The sequence below is a fragment of the Podarcis tiliguerta genome (genome assembly GCF_965153285.1).
Source record: "Podarcis tiliguerta genome assembly, chromosome: Z".
Taxonomy (NCBI): Eukaryota; Metazoa; Chordata; class Lepidosauria; order Squamata; family Lacertidae; genus Podarcis; species Podarcis tiliguerta.
Genome location: NC_139553.1, coordinates 32,613,480 through 32,630,598, shown reverse-complemented (window position 1 = coordinate 32,630,598; position 17,119 = coordinate 32,613,480). Strand labels below are relative to the sequence as shown.

The 17,119-nt window shown below is 43.5% G+C and overlaps 1 protein-coding gene across 2 annotated transcripts; it reads right to left on the bottom strand.

The window, feature by feature from the left end:
* Positions 1-1,474: 1,474 nt before the first annotated feature.
* Positions 1,475-14,404, bottom strand: SLC25A14 (solute carrier family 25 member 14). 2 transcript variants are annotated; one of them, XM_083422797.1, is made up of 9 exons: positions 14,142-14,404; positions 11,668-11,815; positions 11,362-11,456; positions 9,275-9,360; positions 7,805-7,900; positions 5,801-5,925; positions 4,751-4,886; positions 3,879-3,959; positions 1,475-2,383 (listed from the first exon to the last, which is right to left on the bottom strand). In XM_083422797.1, the coding sequence occupies exons 1-9, from the start codon at positions 14,203-14,205 to the stop codon at positions 2,342-2,344; spliced, it is 873 nt and encodes a 290-aa protein (XP_083278923.1). In that variant the 5' UTR covers positions 14,206-14,404; the 3' UTR covers positions 1,475-2,341. The 2 variants fall into 2 exon arrangements, with proteins under 2 accessions (XP_083278923.1, XP_083278924.1); XM_083422798.1 differs by lacking the exon at positions 14,142-14,404 and adding an exon at positions 12,733-13,574.
* Between the last annotated feature and the right edge of the window lie 2,715 nt (positions 14,405-17,119).

The following is a 17,119-nucleotide window of genomic DNA, read 5'->3' as shown; positions in this document are numbered from 1 at the left end:
CAAAACATAGAAGTGATTGACTTATTTCTTTGAGGGTGAAGAAGTATAAGCTGAGAAATATAGATCTTGCTTCCTGTGTGCACTGCTGTGCTGGGTGAAGAAGCCACATCCCAGAGAGAGTATGGCAGCTGGCACAAGGTTGGTGCTTAGCAGCCATTTACGATATTTTGAATCACTGAGTTTGCATTCTTTTGTTTGATAAGTTTGTTTTTCTGCCTTATTTACCAGCACTTTGAATTGGGCCTGGACACTAATGGGCAGCCAGTGCAGTCAAGCCAGGGGTGGTTTTATATGCTCAAACCACTTTACTCTAGTGAGCAAGCTGGCCCCCTCCTTATCAAAACCTTGTTGGTGCTTAATAAATATTAAAAATTAGAGTAACGTAAGCAAACATAGAAGCTGCAAGGCATTTCCTTTATGCTCTGTTTTATCATGTCTTGTGTTTGCACTTTAAAAACACACACACAAAACCCCCCAAGCACACAAATTAAGTGAATGACACTGAAGAAACCCTGAAAAAATAAATATTTGCTATTATGATGGAGCACAGCAAATGTAGCAAAGGTGCCATCTGTGACACACACTTCACAGGTGTCATCCTGAATACTGCCCAGAAAAAACTGGTGCACAGAAGTCAGGATGTAACTCCATCTGACTAATGAAGGGGAAGGAACCTGAAGCTGGTTGACCTTCCAGTGCCAATACTACAAAACAGCTAATATGGATCAAGAGAGAGCACGACTACCTGCTACCTTCATGCAGCCACTTTACTGGGGATATTATACAGACAGTAACATCAATATAGCACACTCTCCAGAGACAAGAAAACTGGATAATACACACATGGGGGGTTAACTCCAAGTCCCCAATTTCTAACTTTATTCATGGCCCAGGCTAACAAGCTATAAAATCAAAACGTATAGAAGAAACCTGCATTACAAGGCTACTTTTATTCCCTCCCTTCCCTGCAATGTACCTGTTTTTTAAAATCTAACTGAATTTCCCCATCTCAGATGGGGCTCAGATGTCCACATTCTTGAAAAGCAATTTATTTGCCTGCAACTAACATTTGTTCCAGGGACGCGGGTGGTGCTGTGGGTTAGGGACCGCTTACTAGCGGGAAGGTAAACGGCGTTCCGTGTGCTGCACTGGCTCACCAGATGCAGCTTGTCACGCTGGCCACGTGACCCGGAAGTGTCTTCGGACAGCGCTGGCCCCCGGCCTCTTAAGTGAGATGGGTGCACAACCCTAGAGTCTGGCAAGACTGGCCCGTACGGGCAGGGGTACCTTTACCTTTAACATTTGTTCCCCATCTGCATGCAATAGAATCTTTAATCATTTTTTCATCTTCAATAACTCTACGCATAGCAACTGCCTTGATGAATCATTCCTGGGAGGTCAATTTGCCCCCTTAGATGGTTAACAAAGTACAGATCAAGAGGTTTGCCTCTTTTAACAAACTCAAGGACGCTAGTGAAAGAAAACATATTTAATAGCAATATACAGCCATGCATTTGGTTGGTTATTTCAAATCAACACAGGACATTCTGATCATCTTTACTCTGTTCTCCTCATTTCTCTAGGCTTCTTCCATCATTAGGCAAGCATGAATCATCATCCAAGTCAAAGTAACTTTCCAGTTTCCTGAGGGCAGCAGCACTGAATCTGAACATTAAGCAATTTATAGAATCAAAAACTTATCCTTTCTTCACAATAGTTAGAATGTTCACCAACATTCTGTGTCATCACAGCAGTGCAGCTTTAGAAGTTGGTGAATTCAGACATTCTGTGACAATGCTACCTTGGGGGCTGGTGAACAGGGCAGTTGGATGTACAACTTTTTAGTTTTTTGTCTACTAAGAGAGCAGCTGTTCTCTTTCACAGGCTGCCTCTTCCAGCACCAAACTTACAATACTGAAAAACACAAAACACATACATTAGCTCCAATAAATAGTTTATTAAGGTAACATGACAATGGAAGGGAATGCAGCAGCTCCTTTGAATTTCCCCCTTGCACAAGTTAAGGGGAAGGCACAGCTTACTGCAAAATCCACATTGCAATAAGCTGCACTCTGAAAGACCTCAAACTCACACAGCTCTTCACAGAAGATACAGACTCAGCCCTATGCTCTCTCTCCCCCTTGCTCTCCAACTTTCCCTTTATGGGAAAGCACTGAATACCACTGGCCCCAACATCCCCCTTCTCATCCAAGCTATGCTCCCGAGACCTGAGCATTCAGGAGTGGGGATGGTAGGCCTCAGTCCGCATAGGCAAAAATACATGAAGATGCAGGAACAGGTGAGCAAGAAGGGCAGCTGAATCACCAATCCGATCTGGCCCCTAGAAAGGGAGCCTCTTCAGCTGCTCGTAGGTGATAAAAAACTGTCAACAAGTTAAAGAAATGCCCTCAAGGAATTGGCTTTTCATTCCACACCCTGCTCCCTGTCCCAAGTCTCATCACAGCTAAGCATCCACTTTATAGGTTTCTATTTCAAACCATGAAACAGAAGGGCAATCCAGTCATAAGTGCTTTCGACCTGGAGCTGCTGGGACAAGAAGACTCTCAACCAACAACTGCTTTGGATAACCATCTGCAACTATTCACTTGTGAAATATCAAAGAAGCCACTTTCTCACCCAAGTAATGAAGCAGCTCCACAGTCAGAATTGCAGAAGCCTAGAGACTGGTACTATTTGGTCAAAAAGGAGAGAAAAAAATAACCACCCAGCTAACAAATATCCCTAGGACTTCCCTCATTGTTTCTGCAACTTGAGAACTACAAAACCTGTTTTCCACCTCTGTTGGTCATGCTAGACAGCTAGAGTAATGCTTCATCATCATCATCCCCCCCCCCCCCATTTCAGACTAGTGAGAAATCTGGGCTATACATATTGTCCAAATACACAGTTAACATATGAAGCTCCCTTATACCAAGAAATACCACAGAGATCTTTCCTGTATCTGACTACTAGAGGTCCTTTTTTAAATGGGAGCTGTCCAGATTGAACTGGAATCCTCTGTATGCAAAGTATGAGCTCTGCCACTACTAAGCTGTGCTATGTGGTACCTACGGCCCCTTTGACCATTATTCTGCAGCCTTTACCTTGCCCACTCAGTGTAATTGTATTACCACCGTTTAGTACACCCTAGATAAATAAAACCAAAGCTGAAAAGGGCCCCAACTCCCCACCCCTGAGAAAATATCAATTTGGCTAAAGATGCACAGCACAGAAAGACTACACAGAGGACCAGTTTGTTTGTTTTAAAATGAAAAACAAGGTCCTTTCAGCTCCAAGAGTCTCACAATTCCCATAATGTATAGTGGCCTTGTTTGCCTACCACTTTAAACTAAAGTACAGTTTAAAAGCAAGCACACAGTGATGAAATCACAGGAGCTTGTCTCTTCCCTTGTTCCTGCCATGCTGCTGGAAACTAAGCTGTAGTGTGGCTTAGGATTACATCTTAATGTAGGTTAGTGGTTTAATTCTCTCCACAAGTATACTACGAACTGTAACCAAAGTCTGTTATTGACTTACCACTTATGGTTTGTTTAGAGAGCAGTAAACCCACAAGCCCAGGTTCAGAACCAAAACTAAACCAGACCATGGCTTGGTCCCTAGCAGCAACAAACAAGGAGCAAAGTGAAGCCCTTGAAATTTTAGCAGCCTGCATCAGCACACTGGGCATTCACCTTTAAACAACAGTTTAGTTTAGTTGCAGTTGAAAGTGAAATGAGGATACATCATTGTTGGATTGTTGTAAGATCTGTCTAGCTGTGATCCAATATCTAACTCCAGAAAGAATACTATGGGATAATTGCTTTGAGAACTCTCTTCGACTTTCCTTTCCCACCAAGGTCACACACATTAAAGGATACAATGATGTTCCAGGGGCCAAGCCGCAACCAATTTGGCCAGAATCCTTTGTAAAGCGCGAAGAAGCCCTCACTTTTCCATGTCTGGGAAGGAGACAGAAAATTTTCAGGACCCACTGTGATCAACCTACCAGTTCTCTCAAAGGCCTGCAGCTATATGGCAGACCAGAAAGCAATTAGCTTTCTGTTACACGGTGATATTCAGTCTCTAGATAACCTCTGGTTCAGAGGAAGGGAACCTGTAGCTCTCCAAGTGTTGTTGAAGTCCAGCTCTCATCATTCCCAAGCAGAATGTCCAATGGGTCAGGTATGGTGGGACTTTGTAGCCCAGCAACATTTGGAGGGCCACAGGTACCCGCTATCTCCTCCAGCTGCTCATTACATGCCTTTGCTCTTTCTAGTGTTTTAACTGCAGGCAAAGTCCCAATGGCTAGCTTTGGAGGCAGGCACAAGAATTAACAGGAATACACAGACATGTGTTGGTGTGCAGGTCTCCTTCATTTAGAAGGCACAAGAAGTTCCCAGTAGATTTGTCATTTATCCTTGTCTTGGAAAAAGCGCAATCCCTATATACACACCAAATCACTGATCAGTTTGTATCTATATTTATTTATTTTATTTTTTTTAAAGTAGTAAAGAAGAAAGGGGCTAACTGAAAGAGGCTGTTTATACTGTTTGCTTCTACAAACTGTGAACAGATAGCATAACACTGGGATCTTAATTAGCTTTTGGAGAAACCTCACTTGCCATACACACAGCACTGAATTATTTTAATGTTGTATGAGCAACTTCAAAGGACTTTTAGGATTTTAACCCATCTTCCATTTTGTCCCTGACATTTCAAGACCCAAAAGTGACTTCGTTACAAACCTTACCTTTACCAGACCATCCAGTGTACCCCTGTAGAGGTCAACGGTCCCCACAATGGCCCTTTGATTCATCATACGTGTCCGCACCACATCCACTGGATTTGAAGCAACGGCACCAGCCAGCCCACATGTAAAACTGGAACTAAATAGAGAAGAATACACGAGGTTACTTCTTGCACTCCAGGGGAAACAACTTGGGGTTGCGGATTCCTCCCATTCTTGATATACTGCTTCTAGAAACAAGACTGACATAATGGAGGTGATGTGCACAGGAACCATTTTTTCTGGTTACCACCAGCCCCTCTCCCCTAAATCTTCCAGTATACACAGACAACTCAAAGTAGGGCCAGGATTAGTTGGCACTGGCTTTGGTAAAAGTTCGAAGCAGTGCAGATCTGTCCTGACTGCTCCTGACCAGAATCTGGAAATAAGTTAAAGATGAGGCCCTTTCTGTTCCAGAGATCTCTGTATGTGCCTGGGGACTCAAGAGAAGGGCAGGGCTTGCCTCTCATTTCCAGCATGAAGTGAGCGAAGGGGTGTTTTCTCTTTTTACTTCCCCTTCCTCTTCTGAAAAGTGGCAAGTCTCAGTGCTGAGAATAAGAAAGGGGAAAGAGGAGGTGCCTGCCAGAATTGAGTATTAGGTGCCTACAGATGATTTAGTAACTGTTCTTAATTTATTTGTGTTTATGTTAGATTGGTACTTCCATGACACAAACATTAAAAAAAACACCTACTCCTCAGGCAGTGGAAATGAGAAACTTCAGCACAGAAGTGTAAAGTCCATGGGCCACATTCACCTTTGACAAATCTTCCAGGAGCTGCATGCCATCAACAGGTGTGACCAAAAATAGACGTACCCACACAATACTGCCCCCCGCTCATCCTCTCACACCAGAGCTCACATCCTCAGCTGATTCATGCAGACCAGCCTCGGAGAAGGAGTTATCATCACCTCTGCTCATCAGAAAATTGATCTGACGGTGGGTAGAGGTGATCTGCCCACCACAGCACTATGTTTACATTCATTTTATACATGCAAAACTGGTCAATAATTACATGAAGTGGGCAAGGATTGTGTCCCCCACAAGTCCTGAAAGGATCAAGTGCTTCTTGGTGATGTCATAGACTGGCAATTCGACTCCCACCACTATGGCAGCTCTCTGAGCAGTCGGGACAACACCCTGCCAAATAAAAAGACTGAAAGTTAATAGTGCTGCCACCAGAGACCCTCACTCTAGTAACTCCCATGCATCTCCACTCCCAAATACCTTGACGTTTGCAGCCTGCATAATCTTTTGGAAAAGGAAGGCTCATTGGCCATTAAGGCCTGCCAAAGTATCCTGGGCATAATAACATTTGCTATCCTTAGAAAAGATAGCTTCCTGTACTATCCTTAACTCTGCAATAGAAAACAAAATTTGACTAGAATACAGCACACTGATTTCTTTATATTACTTAATGTTCTTTCCTTTTAGTCCCCCTCCTTCCAAGAAGCTGCATCTTGGTATTTGCTTGCTTAGGTCAGAGCTGGGGAACTGAATTAGGGAAGAATGCAGTATTGGATCCCACTTTGTGGCTATATTATATTAAACTGGTTTAACTCTACAAACCCAAGGGGTTTGCAACCATGATCCCAGTTGCTGCCTCCCCCCCCACTCAGAAAAGACAAGCAAGCCTATTGAATCCACCTCATGAACTGGACAAATTAAGATTCTGCAGAGAATTTCCCCCCAAGCAGGTTCAATAGCTAAAGAAGGGGAAGGCAAAAGTAAGGAATAGGTCAAGTTCATTATCCTTTCATTCCAGCACTTTGCTAGACATGCATACAGTTTATAATAATTTTATAATAATCTGGGTGGTTTTGTTGTTGCATTGCTTTGTTGTATGTATTTTTAATTTATTCTTAACCTTGATGTGGACCACCTTGAGAACTTGGATGTATGGGGCTATAAATACTATTTGTTATGGAGCAGAAAGCATTTATCCAGCACAAAAACATGTTATCACATTCCATGTTCTCTCACGCTAAGGTGGCATCCAGAACAAAGATAGCTTTAAGACAGGGGTCAGCAAACTTTTTTCGCAGGGGCTGGTCCAGCATCCCTCAGACCTTGTGGGGGGCTGGACTATATTTGGGGGGGAATCCCCCCTCACCGACTTTCCCCTCCCTTCTCCACAGCACTGGACGAGCCCTGGTGGCTGCTTATCTGTGTCTTGAGAGTGGCAGGGGCTGGTGGCGGAGGGACAATAAGCGGTGTGGAAGGGCTGGCTCAGGGGGGGTGGCTGCTTAAAATGGCACTCAGCCAACTGTGGCTCAACAAAGCCCAGCCCCCTTCCTTCTCTAGGCAGGGCAAGGAGAAGCCAGGAGGAGGAGGGGAAGAGGTGCCGCTGCCACAGTGTGTGTGGGTGGGGGGGAGAATGGCACAGCCCAAACGATCAGAATCCCCACGGCGATTCCCAGACCATCTGCGGATTCGGCCCCCGGGCCTTAGTTTCCCAACCCATGCCTTAAGACAACCACAGGAAGAACCCTGGTCGCTTCTCAAACTACGGCAGAAAAGTTGGGGAGCAACTTACCCCCTGACCCCTCTTTAATTGTAGCAAAATCAGGCTTCCCTCTATAATCTCTCTAAATAGTGGACAATGGGGACATCAATGGGGACATTCACCTCTGAACACACACCCCAGTAATTTGAGTACTGTACTTAAGGAATACATGCTGGTACTAAGGCAAACTAGGAATATCAGCCAATTCAATCTGCAGCACATTCACTATACCAAAACAACATGGATTTTACATAAATTAGGAAACCAAAATGCAGAAATTCATATTATCCTTGATAAGTCTCACTACAAAATAAGACTTGATAAGATTTGATAAGTCTTACTACAAAAAAGTTTGTTCTCTGAAGAATTTTTTTGAAAGCAAATGATAGATGGATGGGGTGCTAGCACTACAAGGAGAAGTAGTTGGTGGGGAAGGAGGGAAAGAAAGAAAGAAAGAAAGAAAGAAAGAAAGAAAGAAAGAAAGAAAAGAATATGTACAAAAGAAGCACTTACTCTCCATAGCCCCCGTGTGCCTTCCTGCTGGTAGATGTCTATGAAGCTTCCAATCATTCCTCCTTGGAACAGACTGCCCTGAGCCTGCATTCGGATCTAAAAGAGATGGATGAGCAAGAGACTTCCTAGTTAGAGAAATGAATCAACATAAAGTAATGAATGAGCTGCTATCCAAAGTAAACTGCTTGTAAACCCAAGAATCTAAGCATGAAGCAGCTGTCTAGCATGGTATCAAAACCATTTGTTGTATATGGCTGGTCTTGAACTAGTGAGCCAGGGCCTATGGGTGGGTCATGCTGTAAACTAATATGGTATTATCACCACAAACTTTTTGTGTATGTGTGCTTAAGGTTGGAAAAGAGGTTTGAGAGAGAAAATGTGACCAGATGCAAGGAAGGCAATCCTCCATTCTGTTAAACCATTCTGTGGGTTTTCTCATCCCTCAAATATCAGCAGCACCTGCTTAAATTACCTCTTCTGCACAAGTACCACTGCTGTCCTCCATTGCTTCTGGTCACCCAAGAAAGAAAGAAGCAGGAAGACAGCCAAATATAGCTTGCAGGGGGTTAAAATGAATCTTACAATAAGCCTGCAACTTATGCACATTTAATTTGTCCACATTCAGCTTTACGTGCAAAGTTATATTTTAAGAATTAAAAAGGGGTGAAAGGGGGGGGGGTGTTCTGGGGAAATTAACGTTGGCAATCCTGGCCATCCACTGAACCAAATGACTTTTGACTATAAGTGATTTTGGCTTTACGGGTGATCCCTGGAATGTAGCCACCGTGTAAATTGTGGGCTCACTGTATTTAAAGTATCTACAGTGGATGCTTGGGTTGTGAACGTGAGCCATGCGGGAAGCACGTTTGCAACCCGCAGCACTGCGTTGGTTGCGATTCGGCACTTCTGTGCATGTGAATGTGCGATTTAGCGCTTCTGCACATGTGCCAAAACCTGGAAGTAACCTGTTCTGGTACTTCTGGGTTTGGTGTGGTGTACAACCCAAAATCGCACAACCCAAAGCGTCCGTAACCCGAGGTATGGCTGTAAACTGCTTGATCAGAAATACTCCAAGCGGTATACAAATAAAAATGATAAAACATATTGAAAAACCCCCAAACAAATTAAAACCAAATATGAATGGATCCATCGTCATTTTAAACAAATACAAAAGTTCATTAATATTTTTAGAACATGATAACAGGCTGTAGTTAAAGGCTCATCAGAAGAGGCTGAGGACTACTAGTCTTCACGTGTCTAACTTAAAAGTGTTACACTAATGTGAAACTGTATTCGGTCTCTTCCCTTTGTTGCTGCGTGTATGGTCAAAAAGTATGGCAAACATGGAGTAGCAGCTATGGCAGTGCTATGGATTGTAGAAGCAAAATAGCAGCATCTCCACAGGCTAAGGACCAAAGGAGATAACATATGGAAGCAGCAAGTATATACAAAAAGGCAGGTCCCTCTTACCTTCAGTACATCTGTTGGATTTGCCAGCGCAGAGGAGATCACCCCTGACACAACTCCACATATAACATTTAGTAGTAATGTTTCATCTGCAAACAGGAAGGAGTTTGGAGAGGAAGTTATAACCCCAGAATGGACCCCAAAGGAGGGAGAGCAAGAGAGTATTTTAGGAAGAAAAACAAAGACAACAAAGATGTAATGCTACATAAAGACCAAGTGTTCCAGCTTTTTTTCTTTTGGGCCTATGGCACCAAGAACAGCCTTGTGACACTTCTGGTTTTTAATGAAAGTACTTCTGCAGCTTGACCAATGAGAGCACAGGAGCACACTACCAGTTAACTTGCTCTTTGGGACAGTTATCTGTCTAAAGAAATGTCATCCAATCCCATAGGGGCAATGTTCAAAGAATTTTGATGGTGGGGGTGGGGAGGATTCTACCAAAACCTAGAAGAGCCATCCCCAAGACCAAAAAAATCCCAGCCAAGGAGATTAGATCATTAGTTCAGAAAGTAAAAGCCAAGAGTTAGAGCAGAGTTAATGCTGGGAAGGGCAGTGGTACTGACCGCAGCGCTCTCCAAAGGAGACCGGGTCAACAGCTGCGTGGGGCCTGAAGGGAAACAAATATTTAGGATATAGTACCCAGAAGCAGAGAGACCATGACACACCACATGTGGCAGGCATAGACAGAGGCAACTGTGTTGGGCAGCCAAGAGACAAGGAGGCATGTTGCTGGATTCTAGTAAGTTATGTTACATTCTACAGTTGCAAGTACTAAAGGAACTCAAGCTATGCTATGGTTTCTCCATCAGGAGCCCAGGAGTGGCAGGGCTACCAGCTTAATCAGAGTCCACAACAACAACAGTACCAAGCTCCAAGCTTCCAAAAGGAAAGCAAGAGGACAGTGCTGCCCAGGAACTTGATTCTGAATTGCAGGAAGTACTAGAGAGGCTGCCAGGAAATGGACCAAGATGAAGCTAAGTAACAGCCAGTTGTTTGAATGAAAATCACAGCATGACTGGCTACAATACCTCACCTACCTCCAGTAAAAAGCATCTCTTCCCCCAACACTCAAGTATCACTCCAGTTTTGCCAGACTCCAGGAATAGCAGGTGCTATTTGTAGTGCATCTATGTGTGTGCATAAATGCATGCACAGAAGTCCTTTCAGACTGATGTCAGTTGTGCATTGGCTGTGGTAGTAGTGCATGTCAACCATGCATGCCCGTATCCAGAGGGTGGGATTAGTCCGTGTATGCATGAGCCCTTTCACATGCTTATATTGTTGTGAGACCTGAAAGACCTGCTCCCTGCCTTGCAAGCTTTTTCCACCTGGTCTGGGACTCCCAGGTCCTAAGTGACTCCAGCTACAAAAGCTGAAGCTGCTGAACCGATCTCAGGCTGGGGTGTTGCTTGGGGTGGGGTTTTTTTGGGGGGGGGTTATCTTTATTTTACATCTTGTGATTTATGTGGAAAGTGTTCAGTTTGGTTTTATTTTTTTTGTTTATTACTACTTTCGTAATGTTGCAGTTTTGTATTTTTTCATATTGTAAGCCAGCTTGAGCATGGCCTGAACAGTGGAAAGACGACATACAAATGAAATTATGTATGTATGTAATACAACCATCCCTGCATGCTTAGCTTAGTATACCTACACCAAAGGGCCCAATCTCATACAGTAGCCACTGATAAACAAACATTAAGTGACAACTTTTTTAAAAAACGTGAATTATGACCGACAAGAGCAATTGCATCCAAAGATGCTGTAGAAAATGTCAAAGACAGCAAATGAAGTGGAGAGAAATGTGGCTCACTCTCTCTTGAAAGAAGAGAAGTAAAAAATAAAGCTACTCCTGAGGAGTAAACTCTATAACTTGAAATATGTTGAGTCTTTCTAGAACACCTTTGGGTGCAGTTCCATCATCTATTTGCAGTGGATTGATGCAGCCCTTTTGTCCACCTTAGGGATTTGAGGCCAGAGACATAAAAGAGGAAGCCCAAACCAGATAAATTATTTATAGTATGGCATCATCAATATACATGGCCCTATAGATTAAGAAAAAAAGGCACACACTGTTTTCTTGGCAAACTAACCTTCTAATCGATCCACAAAAAGTCGCTTCAAAGTCTGGTATATACCAATCTTTATTGTGCCATAAGATGCTTGTCTTAACAAGGCTGGAGCGATCCTGTGGTGGGGGAAGAAGACAGTTAAGTTCCACTCAGCAAAGCAGGAGCATCACTCCTCCTTGGAGTTTTTTGGCTGAGTTCCCCTAGCATTCCAATTACAGTATACAGTTTTGACTCTTGCTATCTACAGGTTCTGAAACCTCAATTTAAAGGATGGGGAAGATGCCTCAACTATTGTGTGGTTACTGTACATAAAGGACAGCGCTTTACCCAGAGTAGAGTGCAAGAATGCCTTCTTCCCTGGAGATACGAAACAAGGCATGGAACATGCCCCGATACTTGATCTCTCGGAAACGGGCATCAATGCTTTGGCCTTGGACTTGAAGCCGTGTTTTGGTGAGATCCACAGGAAACGTCCCTATAAGAAAAAGAGAGAGAGATTTCAGTTCAGACACCAAAGTGAGGGCTGAGAAGGATGCTGATTGGTCAACCCTGACCCAAATCCATGCCAACACTCGCCGCTCTGTAATAATTTACATATTTGACTAGGATGCAATCAAGTTCATTGACTTATTTCTTCCTACAAAGCGCAAGTATTGCCTGTACTGAACTAAGCCATCCAAACAGATAAGTATTTCTCCCATCTGCTCCCCACACTCCACCAAAACCAACTAAGGGTCTTGTGGCACCCTTAAAGACCAACCAATTTATTAAGGCATTAGAAGCAACATAGGAAGCTGCCTTATACATAGTCAAAACATTCGTTCATCTAGCTCAGCATTGCCTACAGTGATTGGCACAATTCTCCAGGGTTCAATAACTGCCAACTGAGCTACAGTACGCTGTTGAGTCATATCTGAACAGCTCAAGAAGGCAGAAACCAATACAGTGGTACCTTGGGTTACATACACTTCAGGTTACAGACGCTTCATGTTACAGACTCCGCTAACCCAGAAATAGTACCTCGGGTTAAGAACTTTGCTTCAGGATGAGAACAGAACTTGTGCTCCGGCGGCACGGCGGCAGCGGGAAGCCCTATTAGCTAAAGTGGTCTTCAGGTTAAGAACAGTTTCAGGTTAAGAATGGACCTCCGGAACGAATTAAGTTTTTAACCCGAGGTACCACTGTACATTTTGCCATAAGGAATTAATCTGTTTTGTTATTCACTGTAAATAAATTAATGAATTTAGTGTTTAATTGCATCCTATCAAGAACCAGAGCTGAAGTGCTGTTTGATACCTTAAAAACTCTGTCTATATGCACACATGTGATTTATGGATGTCAGTAAGATACAGTATACACTTGATTTGTAAGGGAGAAGACAGGAAGGCCCACCTCATCAGCTCTGCTGTGACTGTCTTTTGGCTCCTCCTCTCTGATAACTCTCTTTCAGTGGCTGTTTCATTTGTTTATGGAACAGTTATGCAACTATGAAGAACTAATACCTGAATTTGCTTTTTCTCTATTCCTTCCCTATCATTTCCCCTTTGAAACATGTCTGCTAGCCTTTAAGTGTACATAAGGGATCTGTGTTTTGCTTTTAAATCTTTGCATAGCACCTAGAAAATGCTAGGCAATTTATAAATTATCATACAGAAACACAAAGCAATGTGTACATGCATGATGTATGCATACACACATAGATGTGATAACATTTCATGCAGCTAAAGCAGTCTCCAATTGACAAAAGCATGTGTCACAAATAAATCTACTTCTCCTTAAGGTGCCACAAGGACATTTAATTGCTTTTACAATTAAAATATTTAAGAAGTCAGGAACAACCCATGGACCCAAGTCATCCAATGTTATATATATTTATGTGTATTTTTGCCACTCTTCCTCTGAGGAGCGCAGATTGGCATAAAATATCCTGCTTTTCCATTTTCACCCTCACAACACCTAGGTAGAATGAACGTATAGCGAACAAAGTCACCCCAAGAGCTTTTGTGCTGAGGAGTCAAACCAACTTCTCGCCTGAACTAGTATGAAAAATGAGGCCCTGCAACATAGAGGCTTCTCTCTATATCCCACCTTCCTTCTGAGGGTCACAAGACCCATGTATGTGGTTCTGTCACCCCCACTACAGCCCTGCAAGGTAGGCTAGGCCAAGTGACAGTGCTAGGCCCAAGGTCATCCACTTAGCTTCACCGGCACCTCGGTTCCTTGAGTTCTAATTCAGAACTTTTAACCCCTACATCATACTGTCCGTCCCCACCCCCCACGTACCCCATCTTCCCCTTTCTCTTTCCATTTCCAATAAGCCACCCTTGCAATGACCACCCGTTGTTAACATTCGGATCCTCGTTTTCTCCCTCCATCAACAGATATACTTTTGCCTCACAACAACTCTGCGAGGTAGGCTGGTCTGACAGCGCGCCAGTGGCCCAAGGTCACCCTGCGAGCTTCGCCGGCAGGTGGAGATACGAAGCAGGTGATCTCCCCTGTCCTAAAACCCCTTCACCCCGCCGAGGCTTCCCCACCCCCCTCTTCTCTGGCAGAGTGGTATGGACCGAACTGAAAACGGGATGCGCCATTAGCAGTGAGGGGATGGAGATAAGGAAAAGCCCTCAAGGGCCGGACAAAGCCTCCTAACGGGCACCAGACAGCAGCCCGAAGGCACTAGGCCCTAGAAAGGGCGTGGCCTGTTGCCCGGTAACGGGGAAGGGGCGGGGTTAAGCGAGAGCGTGCGCCCAGGCCGGGGCCCCCCACCCACCTCCCGGGTCCCTCTTTCCCCTCTCACCCACCGAACTCGGCGACGAGCGAGGCCAGGCCGCCGTAGACGAACGGCTTCCAGCTCAGGACCGACATCGCGGCTGAGGACGGGAGCCGGCAGGGACGCCCCCACCCCCGCTCCTTTTCCCCAGAGCAGCCTGGCTCTTTCTTTCGCACGGCGGCGCTCCTGCTGAGGAGAGAGAAAGAGCGGCGACGGCAACCGGCAAAGGCCAAAAAGCGGGAGGGAGGGGGAGGAGTAAGGCTTTCGCTACCCGCGTGATATAAAATGCGCAAGACCGTCCCATAGCTTATGACTGGACAAGTGAAGCGGGCGTTTTCCAAGGGGCGGGGTGAAATCCGGCCAATGGCAAAGCAGCAACCGGGGGGCCCCGCCCATGCAGCGCGCTCGACGTCACGCCCGCCCCGCCCCCTTCGCTTGGCCAGGATTCCTGAGGGATGAGCGGGAGAGACAAAGGAGAGGTTGAGGCTGCCACGGCGGGTTGAGTGCCTGGCACGTGGGAAAAGGTTACACCCGTGTGTGGCGTAGGGATTAGGACTAGGTTCTTGCGATTTCTTTCTTGCCTGTTGGCCAGCATGAGAGGATGATGGTCATATTAAATGCTGTATAGGAGGACATCATCACTACAGATATTTGGGAAGGAACAAACCACCTATCTACACAACAGAAGAAAGGTCTTTCTAGGCCTTGCAGTGTTTTTGTTTCCAGACAATCAACTGTCGTTTCCAGACAATCAACTGTATCTGACAATAAACACATCAATTTGGTCTCAATAAAGGCATTGTTAATGGAACACAGTATCACACTGGCATCTATTGATGCCAATTACCCCTCCTGGGGTTGGGGGCAACCCTGTGGCCAAAATAAAAAAAAAGGGGGGGGGAGCTCAAATGAGTTAATAACTGATGGTGATTTTAATCGGAACATAAATGAATCATTGTATTTTTTTAAAAAAATCTGTTTTATGTGTTTTTTGCAAAAAGACTGTATGTCCATTTTGAACAAATACGTTGCCAATCTGAACATTTTATTGGCTCTCCTAACCCCTTCGCATTTAAAGTAATTAATACCTGTACTTATTGTGGCAAATAATCAATAGTGTCCTTCACCAGTCTAAGCTTTGCACATAATTGCTATAATTCTGCAGTTCAGTTACTTCTATAATAAATCTACATATGTCACAAGTTTGAAAAAGCAGTTGAATTAACATAAACCTTTAAAAGATACAGTATGGTTTATGTCCTCTTTCAACAGTAGAGGGCACTCCAGTACCACTAAATGTATAAGGTAAACTATAAGAGTAACAATCAAGAGAATCAGAGAATTGAAGACTTGGAAGCAACCCTGAGGATCATCTAGCCCAACCCCCTGAACTGCATGAATAAGCAGCTGTCTTATACAGGAATTCAACCTGCAACCTTTGTGTTATCTGCACCATGCTCCAACCAACTGATTTATCCATGCTCCAGCATATTTTAAACAAATAAATGATGGGGCATATTATAAAATTTTATGGACCAGCTGATAGCAACTAAATTTTTATTTGTTCCAAAATTATTATTATTATTATTATTATTATTATTATTATTTCAAATGTTATCCAGTTTGTATCACACCAATCCATACATCCAAATGACAAAGGAAACTTAACAAATTCATATTGCAAACAGGCAGACCACACATTAAAAAAATCTTTGTTGTACCTTTGCCCAACTGTTGGAGGATGAGGACTCCCAATCTAAACAGCTATGACAATGCATGCTAATTCAGCAACATGACAGAGCTAATATCTGGCAATAAGCGAGAACTTGGAAATATATGGTGTCCTTATAAAAGCAATGTTCTGTTTTTGTTTGTTTTTAAATACATCTCTGCTCTTTACATTGGCTTACAAATCCATTCACACTTACAACTTTCTGGATTTGGACAAAATGTGCAAAAGGTTCCGGTCCCAGGTCCAGTTTATTCAAGGGACATTATTATGTGTTTTCATTGTTTCAAGAAAAAATGTGAGATTTGGAAAGCTCTTAAGAAAGTTGGAAGGAATATGCAACCTAAGACGACAACCCAGTTAAGATCTTTCAGGATTTACCTTTTGACACTTTAAAAAAACGTCTCCACAGAAAACAAAAGCATCCGGACTGGAACAGGTTATGCATTGGAAATGCATTCTTAAAGAAGGCACCTGGGGACAGGCATATGTTGTTTGAAAACAAAGGTTGATTTCAATATACTCCCACATTTATTTCTTTAAAATGTTTGAAATATATTTGCTTTCTATGCTTGTGGTATACAGTACTCTGTACCCACAGAGGTGCTGCATTACTCTCTGCTGTTCAAATAGAGTATGCTTCAAGCTATATTTCCCTAATGTTTTAATAGTGTTAAGAAGGTTCCAGAGCTGGAACTTAGATAAACTTGCTGGAGTTCCAATTAATTAACAGAACAAGAACAGTAAACATAGAAGGTGTGAATTGGTAGAGAAAATTAATAATTATTTACAAAAAACGACTACAGGTATAAATGTAAATATAGTGGTACCTCGGGTAACATACGCTTCAGGTTACAGACTCCGCTAATCCAGAAATAGTGCTTCAGGTTAAGAACTTTGCTTCAGGATGAGAACAGAAATTGTGCTCCGGCGGCGCAGCGGCAGCAGGAGGCCCCATTAGCTAAAGTGGTGCTTCAGGTTAAGAACAGTTTCAGGTTAAGAACGGACCTCGGAACGGATTAAGTACTTAACCCGAGGTACTACTGTACATACTTTAAACAGACGTTGTTGGCAAAATATCTTTGCAAAAAGGACCCATTACTACTATTCTCAATTGTTTTCACGTAGGAATCTCCAAACCATACTCCTCAAAGTTAGAATCTTACCATTCAATTTCTTTTCTTAATTTGGATTATAATTTTTTTACAATCCTGGCCCTAAATTTACCCTACCATTAGGGGAAATTTCTGCTATGTCGTCTGCCACTATTAGAATAAATA

Bases quoted from the DNA above. Each gene is read 5' to 3' on its own strand.
- SLC25A14 (XM_083422797.1), bottom strand. From the start codon at position 14,205: ATGTCGGTCCTGAGCTGGAAGCCGTTCGTCTACGGCGGCCTGGCCTCG. The intron at 9,361-11,361 runs GTTAGTTTGCCA...TCCTGTTTGCAG, and splicing joins TTTTGTGGATCGATTAGAAG to ATGAAACATTACTACTAAAT. The intron at 5,926-7,804 runs GTAAGTGCTTCT...TTTATTTGGCAG, and splicing joins GCACACGGGGGCTATGGAGA to GGTGTTGTCCCGACTGCTCA.